The sequence below is a fragment of the Egretta garzetta genome, unplaced genomic scaffold (genome assembly GCF_000687185.1).
Source record: "Egretta garzetta isolate BGI_Z169 unplaced genomic scaffold, ASM68718v1 scaffold448, whole genome shotgun sequence".
Lineage (NCBI taxonomy): Eukaryota > Metazoa > Chordata > Aves > Pelecaniformes > Ardeidae > Egretta > Egretta garzetta.
The window spans coordinates 84,209-92,695 of record NW_009260497.1 but is presented as its reverse complement, the minus strand read 5'-3'; the positions used below and the strand labels follow the sequence as shown (position 1 = coordinate 92,695).

General features: G+C 36.8%; 1 protein-coding gene across 1 annotated transcript in view; it reads right to left on the bottom strand.

Moving 5' to 3' along the window:
- STAG1 (stromal antigen 1) overlaps window positions 1-8,079 on the bottom strand; it is a 74,827-nt gene extending 66,748 nt beyond the window's left edge. The window contains exons 1-2 of the mRNA XM_009644462.2: window positions 8,069-8,079; window positions 5,138-5,261 (exon numbers count right to left, since the gene is read on the bottom strand). Coding sequence (XP_009642757.1) covers window positions 5,138-5,261; window positions 8,069-8,079 — 135 coding nt within the window. The remainder of the gene's footprint in view (window positions 1-5,137; window positions 5,262-8,068) is intronic.
- Between the last annotated feature and the right edge of the window lie 408 nt (window positions 8,080-8,487).

The window sequence follows — 8,487 nt, the reverse complement described above, 5'->3', positions numbered from 1 at the left end:
AAAGAAACAATAAATTAAAATTACAACACAGACTGTTTAGCTTATGCAAGGAAGAGCTTTTTAGTGGCAAACATAGTTAAGCACTCAAACTGCTACAGAAAGCTGTGGAAAAACCAACACTAGAGTTTTTTTTAGAAAATATGACTGTGAGAAACACTGCAGATATATACAGTGAACTCTGCCTTAAGCGAGAAAGGAATAAGCAAAAATATTTCCCAGACTACATTTTAGCCAGATTTTCCACAATTCTGAGCTGAAGTTCATAGTGAGTATGAGTCAACCTAAGGCAGAAAATACTTACAACCCTGCAATACCTTTAATTCTGTTAAAGAAAACGAGCATCACTTTCCAGCTATTTTTGTGTAGTCACATCTATGCTTTAGGAAGAACATATCTGAAAGGAAAGCCTTGCCATTTTCTAAGTAAATAACAAAATATTTGCATTATCAGCACTCTAACAACTAAGACCTTCTGTCCTCCTTAGTTTCATCTTGGGGTTTTGTCCAATTTGTAATTGTGACACTTGATAATTGCAAAATCCTGAATTCATCCACACTATCATCAGTTCTATGCATGCCTCTTTCTCCAGTCTAATTATTCCTGTAAATCCCCTTCTCTCAAAGCATTTTTAGATAATTATTTATATATTTGTATTTTTTTGTTATATAAAATTATTTTTCATGAATGAGAAATGCTTTGCAGTAAATGCCTTTCTTTCACTTACAATTTGAATTTAAAACCGAAACCAAAACCATTAAATGTTTATCAACACTGTTAAATGACAAACATTTCTCATATTTTCCCTATTTTTGTTGAGATAATTCTCCATTCAACTTCTGAGCTTTTGAGCAAAAAATTGTTACCGCTAGTGAAGCAAAAAGAAATACATACACCTTTCATGCCAGCAGTGTGGGGTATTCTACATTTGTCTGGGAGAGTCATGCTCTACTCAAAACTCTCTTTAATATGGCAGACCTGTGAAAAAGAATCCATCCTGATGGAAGCACACCATTTTCATATTTTTTATATGCTAATCACAGGACTTGAACCAACAATCTGTTAACCCTTGTGTAAGTCTCACAGTAATCTATAGCCTGGCATCGAGCCAGCTTAGATTCTTAATAATGTTCCATATAGTGATACTTCTGAGTATTAGTTTGCCATCTCCCAGCGAGAATCAGACTTCTCTTAACAGTCAGGGATACCACAGCTCCAGAAATGGTAATTAAACATGCACTGCTATGTGTCAGCTCACATGCCAGACGAAGGCTAAGATCACACAGAGTTGATGACTTTTTGAGCCTCCAGAAACACAGTTTTAAGTATTTTTTAAGTAGGTGGGTAGTCAAGAGATCCAGCAAAGCCATTTCTCTCTTTTCACACTTCAAGTTTCTTCTTTTGGATGCTTCTGACTCTTGTTTGGTGGCTAAGGGCATTCTGCTCTTTTTTAAATTTATCAGGTTTTAATAATGGATAATTAATTTGCTCTACCATATTTCTGCAGACAGCACTGTTTGGGTTTTTTTCTCTTGTGTAGAAAAATTACCTAAATTACTGGGTATCTTCAATCCCACAGTTTATGGGATGACCGTGATATACTGTGTTGCATTTTGATACTCTAGGGTGGTATATTTTGAGGTAATCTGCTGCCAAATGACAGAAATAGTTACACTGCCAGAAAGAAACAGATGAAAATGTCCTGCAGCACATTAGTACCTATGGCAGGAGTATTCCTGGCAGGAGCAAGCAGTTGTGCTCTGCCTGCACAGGCCCATTCAGTACCATTTATGAAGATACCGCGTATCATCTGATGCATTTTTTTATTTTCTCAAGCTCTCCTAAAACCAAGGAAATTACGTACCAAGGAGATTATATAAAGTTAAACATTCAGAAGTTTGGAAAAACTACAATCTCAGTTTCTATATAATCTTAATAAAATCAAGTTCTATTTTTTCATCCTTTTAAATTAGGATGCCATCGCGATGAAGTATTCAAACACCATCTATTCCAGAGGACCCTGCCTTCATTCCTTTCACAGAAAGCAGAGGCATGCAAAGAAGGAAAAGATATTTTCTTATGTCTTAGGAAGTGGTTTAAGAGCCATTACTGTCTAGGTATCTAGAGACACAATTATGGTCTCAAAACAGTTCCATGCATCAATGAGGCAGGTGAAAATTAAGACTGGATAGTCTGATGTAAGACTTTTTTTTTTTAAAGAGGTTTTTTAATGCAATTATATTATAGTTTTATATATTTTTCATTTATGCTTCCAGATGCACAGGAATGAAAACGAGGCTTAAAAAGGAGAGAAAGGCAGAACTAGAAATCTATATTCAAATGAGAAAGTAATCTATAAAAACCAAAAAGCCCTATAGACATTCATCTGAAATCTGGGAAAGAGACAGGATTAACATACCAAATATACAGATTTCCCAAATCAGAGAACTAAATTTCTGTATCCTACCTCTGAAAGACCACACTGGAACTACTACAAAGAAGTGTAAGAACTGTGTCTTCCCTGTCATTTAATTTGTATGTCTTCCGAAGTAGAATAAGAAACTACTCATTAATCTCTTGCACTGTTGCCTCCTCTCTTTTTTGTAGTAACAAGCTTCCAGGGAAGTTAATAATTTTGGGGTGACTTCTGTTCGTATGAAATGGAAATACCTCATGATTATTGCCTCAGCCTTCATTTTTTTGATATTTTAAGTACTGATCCTAGAAAAATTATCTCCTGATCAAAGCAAAGCAAAATCAAGAAGCTTGGGTATCAGCCAGGAAGTTTTTCAGGTAGTGCCAATGAAAACCATCCTGTTAAGGGATCTTGTACTTTTGGAGGGTTTGCATTTTTAATTGCTTCTTATTCCCTCTTTTTTCAATATATTCTTTCCATTGCACTTCCTTCCTTCTTTCTGTGCCTCCCCAAATGTCTTTCTCTCCATTCTCACCCTTTTCATCCTTCAACACATGGCTCACCTGCCTCTGACTCTTCCCCTGTTCTACTTACAACCTGTCTCACTCTATAAATTAAACATACACTACATCAATAAAAAATATCACACATCATGTATATCAGAATATTAAAGAGATTAGCTAGTGATTTAAAGACTGAGAACACCAAGGCACTTCTGAAGCCTGCAACAAAAAATATTACAAAGCAAGCAGAGGCGGGAGAGTAGCCTGATAGAATTTTTCTGTGTCTGGTCCTAGATGGAAAACCATTTTTTTTTATCGTAACACTGTTGTTTAAAATTTGTCCGATATGAAAGAACATACTAATTTTTAAAAAAGCTGCGGTAAAAATAGGCAGATGACTAGACCCTGGCCTGAGGGCCATGTGATAAACTATTGGACATGATCTGAGAAATTGCTGGATGTGACAGATAACAGTGTGAGAAGCTGACACCAGTCACAGACAGTGCCATGAGGAATGGCTGGATTTCACAGATGGTTAAAGGGAGTTATGTGAGAAATGGCTGGACTTCACAGATACTCGAAGTGGGCTACTAGAAGAGAGCTATGAAGTGCAATGCTACTACTAGACTCTGCTCTCCCATCAGAGGTACTACTTTGTGGACATGTTCTGCTAGGACTAGAACATGCTTCAAAAAATCCACTGCAATTATTCAAGGGGTAATTTATTTTTAATTAAAAGCCCTAGTAAAATAAAGCCCTCCAACACACCTAAAATCCTAATCCTCCAGCCTGAGTTGACCTCCCCACTGATTTGGTAACTTGAAGCAATACTGTCCACCTCCTGAAGCATGCCTGTTAGTGAGGCACACCAATGTTAAAAATGAGGTACACAGATGGAGCAGCGGCTCTGCCCCTCAAAGCACTGTGATGGCCATGTTTCCATGTCCAAGCTTTAATGATAGGAAGTGTAGTGTCCCTAGAGTAAACAGTGGTCATGGTTGAGTGTACCAGTAAGCAGGATCTTCTTCCTAATCAAGTTTTGTAACAATGAGATGTAACGTCAAAGTCTGGGGAAAGTATGTAAAGTAAAAGTTTCAGAACTACAGGTTTAGAGAGGAAAGACATCGCAGATCTAGTCTCTAAAGCATACAGGATACTCTTTCTGGTCCAAATCAAGGTAAGATGCAGATCCTCATCAGCTATAGCTAAAGCAAAAGAACCAGTGGCAGCTAACTTCCTTCCTTAGCGAAAGCTAACATCTTTCTAACCGATCTTGTTCAGACTTCAGCAAAGGAGTGACTGAGTCATATCCTCAATGTTAACATGCTGTCCGAAGTTATTGAAGAAATTATCTTTTTAAAGAATAAGCTGTTAACTACCAGTTACACAAGTAATCAGAATGAACTTGCAAACTTTTACATATCCTTAGATAATGTTAGCAAAAGAATTTAAGAGTAAAATAAGCGTTTCCAGTAGTTTTGTTGAGAGTGGTAGCACAGCTAGTCCCAGTTGCTGCCTGGTGTACAAAACCCCATGCAGTCAGAAGTGCAAAGTCCTGTTCTATTGGCGTTAGGAACGGGGCTACTCTTGCTGCAGGAACTGAGTAGTGCTTAGGCCTGTTGCCACCCAGCAGAGGCATGTTGTATTACCATCAGTATGAAAAACTGTGGTAAGATAGGAAAGAACCTCTGGATATAAATCTTTTTGCTTCCACCTGGTGTTTCAATAATTTTTTGAAGAAAAAGCTAGAGAACCTTGAACAAATTCTTCAAGGGCAAATGAATTGACAAGAACTCCACTGTTTGTGGAGCCAGTGATGTCTGTTGGGGACCCAGAGATGTTCTCCTTCCTCTATCTATCAGGCAATGTAAATGAAAGACATTTGGAAACTCCTTTCCATTCTGCTTCAGACACAATGGTTCTCAGGGGTGATCTGAGGAGACTTCTCTTTCTCTTGTAATCAGAAGAAAAGCATCCTGGAAATATTTCTATTAAGATATTCTAATGCAGACTGAAAACACAAAAAGCCCATGAACCAAGCACACAGTTTGGGAATTCTGTATCGTAATTTAAGTGAATACCTTGAAATAAGCTGGTTGAAAGATAAATAACAGAACACACTCTTTACAAATCAAAGATGATACACTAAAGATGTCTTGGGTAGTGTAACACCAGCTATCTACAGTACCCCCTGCTATGTACAGTAATATACAACACTTACCCTGTCGTGTAGTGTCCAACCAACATATTTTAAATAACTATCATTCAGGAAGGCATCACTGTACATTTTCATCCAGACACCAATTTCTTCAATACAGACGGCTCTAATCTCAGCAATAGCATCACTAATAAGGAAAAAAAAAAAGTATTAATCAGTTTACAGACACATACCATTTACTTCTCATTCCCATGTCCTACCTGTAATATTTTGCTTTTACTTTTTATGGACTTCACTATTTAGGGCCTGGCACTGTTCTCACTGCTGTCTCACTGATTTTCTGTTCCTTTATGTCCTTGAACTCACAAATCTACCTAGTAATTTCTGCATTCAGACATGGTATTTCCATTATCTCAAAAAATTCTCACCCTAGTTTGCTTCTTAAGTCTATTACTCCATCATTTATCTCCCTCTTTTCAAACAGAATTATGAATCCAAGCTATGAATCTCCTCTAGACAATAATTTCTGAAACATTGTCACTGACAATTGCTTAGCAGGCTTGACTCTCTCCAGCTAGACATGTAGAACAAGTGCAAGATGGAAAAAGTTATTTGGTTTAACCAAAGGAGCCTGCCAGAGGGGCAGAACAGAATTTGGTACATAAACAGATCTTGTTTCACGCACCACATAAAAGCCCCTATAACAAAACCCAGGAGAATGTTGACATTTCAACATTGGTTTCTTCCAGTTTTCTTGCTTTTTTTCTACATTCTGACTGTGGTAAGTTATGGAAGAGGCAAAGATGTGTCTCAGGCAGACTCATCAGCTGCTTATTGAGGAGGGGCAGCAGGAAACTGTCTGGAGAGATCACCTAAAGAGATCAGGGATGGAAATTATTTCAATCTGATTGGCACTTTCCTGCCTGACTGACATAGAGCATGGCATATTTACTAATAATGAACGATGGCTAAACAACGGGAAAAGGGATTGGGGCCATCTGGCCCTTCAGTAATTTCATCTCCAAGACATCTGTTACTATGAGAAATCGCTTGTGCCCCTCCAGCTGGCACTGCTTCACAGTTCAAAATTTCAGCCATAATAAAAGAGGAACATAAAGAGCCACTGTACAGAAGAAGGGAATGTCTGGTGCTTTGCAAACACCAGCCTTGCTTATAATTGAGACTCTTGTTCTGTATTCTTATAAAAAAAAATCTTTTTAGAAAAGTAATAAAGATCAATTTAATTGTAAAACAGCACCAACAGAGCCCAGAAATAAAATCTAATTTATGGGAAAAAAAACCCCAAACTCCAAGCTTCAAATAGAGAATAATTGCAAATACGAGAAACTGTATTTTTCCTGAAGTCTCCAATTTTACAAAAGATAAATAAAACACACTATCTTATGCTAAAGATACTTACTGCCTAAGTTCATACACACAAAATAGTATAACGAAACCATGATTACTCTGTACTGTAACTGCCTATGTACTTCCAACCTTCAAACCGGGCCTCAATAGCTGCCATTCTACTGTATATGATCTTCCAGATACCAGGTGAAAACCACAGTTCCTACATGAACATGGCAATCAGTCACAGTACCATACATGATTAGACGTGACACTTCTACAGTCAAGTCTCTGTTTTTCTCATTCAATTTCAAATTATAGGGAGAAAACTGTAACAGCATAAAACATACATTTAAAGCTAATGCATGAATGTTAGGGGCAAATTTGTAGGAATGCCATCAAACCACTATCATTTTCTCTCTTTGCCTACATGAAATACACTGATTCTATCAACTTCCAAACCAAATCATTAAAACTGGTCTGTCAAACTCCGTGAAGACTCCGTAACCTCAAAACCAAGGTAATTGTCAATCCACAATGCAGACAAGCTGTATTACAAGCAGAGTAGGGCATTAAACAAGCTGTTCCTACCAGGGATTTCTCAAACAGGTTTTAGATACTGTAAGGATGAATGTGCTAAAATATTACATTCAAGAGCTTGCACTACAAAAACTGCGTTCATTACGGGGAATGCAGCCACAATGAAGACAAGTTTTAATTAAAACTATTAATATATTTGCGTATGTATGTCTAATTGTATATGACTTCACATTAAACTAGCTTAGCAATTCTCTTTTATGGAATTATTTTCAAACTAATTTTAAAACAAAATATAGGTGAAAGGAATCAGAATGCAAGACTTAAAGAGCAATCTAAAAGACCAATAAGTATGAATCAAGAAAAAAAAAAGGGAGCCACGTATGCAGCAACACAAAGTAGCCATGAAGACATTTCCACTAGGGGATGATAGCCTGAGACCTCACATCCAAGTAGGTTACTTCACCACCTTATAAATTACTAACTGTGAAGCATTTTGGAAGGATTTAATGACAATCCCCAAAAGAACCCAAGTGTCAACAGCTATTTAATCATGCAGCACAGCCAGACGAAAATCAGGAAAATTTATCTTTCTGTAAGAATGTATGCGAGCTTCCCCAGGCAGACAGCGAAAAACTGATTCTTGATTCAAAAGCTTCTCGGGGATCCCTAGGCACTATGGACAAATACTCCAAGCTGCTATTTATAATTAAAAAAAGAAGAAAAGAAAAAACAAACAAACAGCAATAATAAAGCTATTCAACTAATTACAAGGTTTAGTATGATAAAAATTTAATATCTTCAGTATAATTGAAAATGAGAAAGAATCATGCATAAGGCATGTGAGACTAGCAAACCGACTCAAGTTGCTGGAGAATTTGTGAGACACCAATTTCCCACTCCACCACCATCTTCCAGGTAACTGTTATTACCAAGAAGAATGATTTGTCGTCTTGCAGGAATCACTAACACAGATTCCATGCCCATACGATGCTGTATCAAACACCATATAGCCAAAAAGCCCTTATACCTTTGCTATACATGTGATCAATTGCTTGTTAGTAAACTATAATTCTTTTCTTATGATTTTTACACACAAATATATTTTACCTTCTGGTCATAGTCACTATGAATTGTTTAGTTTTTTGAAAATATACACTATTTGTGGATGACACAAGAATACAAATACTAATCATACTAGAGTTGGAAGTACTTTTGGAATAATTCATGCATTATTCATTATCATAATTATAAATTAGTGATGTAAGTTTGTATTACTTGCCAAATGTTTCTAGAAAGGAATAGAATCTGGTCTAGCACAGAAACCAAAACCAATGCTGGATCTAGAAATATTAGACATAAAATATATTTAACCTTCTTATCAGCACAAACTGCAAAGTAATATCTATGTGGTGAATGGGAAGCATTTGGCAAACTACTTGCAGCAAAATTCACAACCTATATTCCTACTCTTAGCAAAGAGACCCCTCATGATGTAATTTCATAAAGAGATTTGACAAAAGAGGATC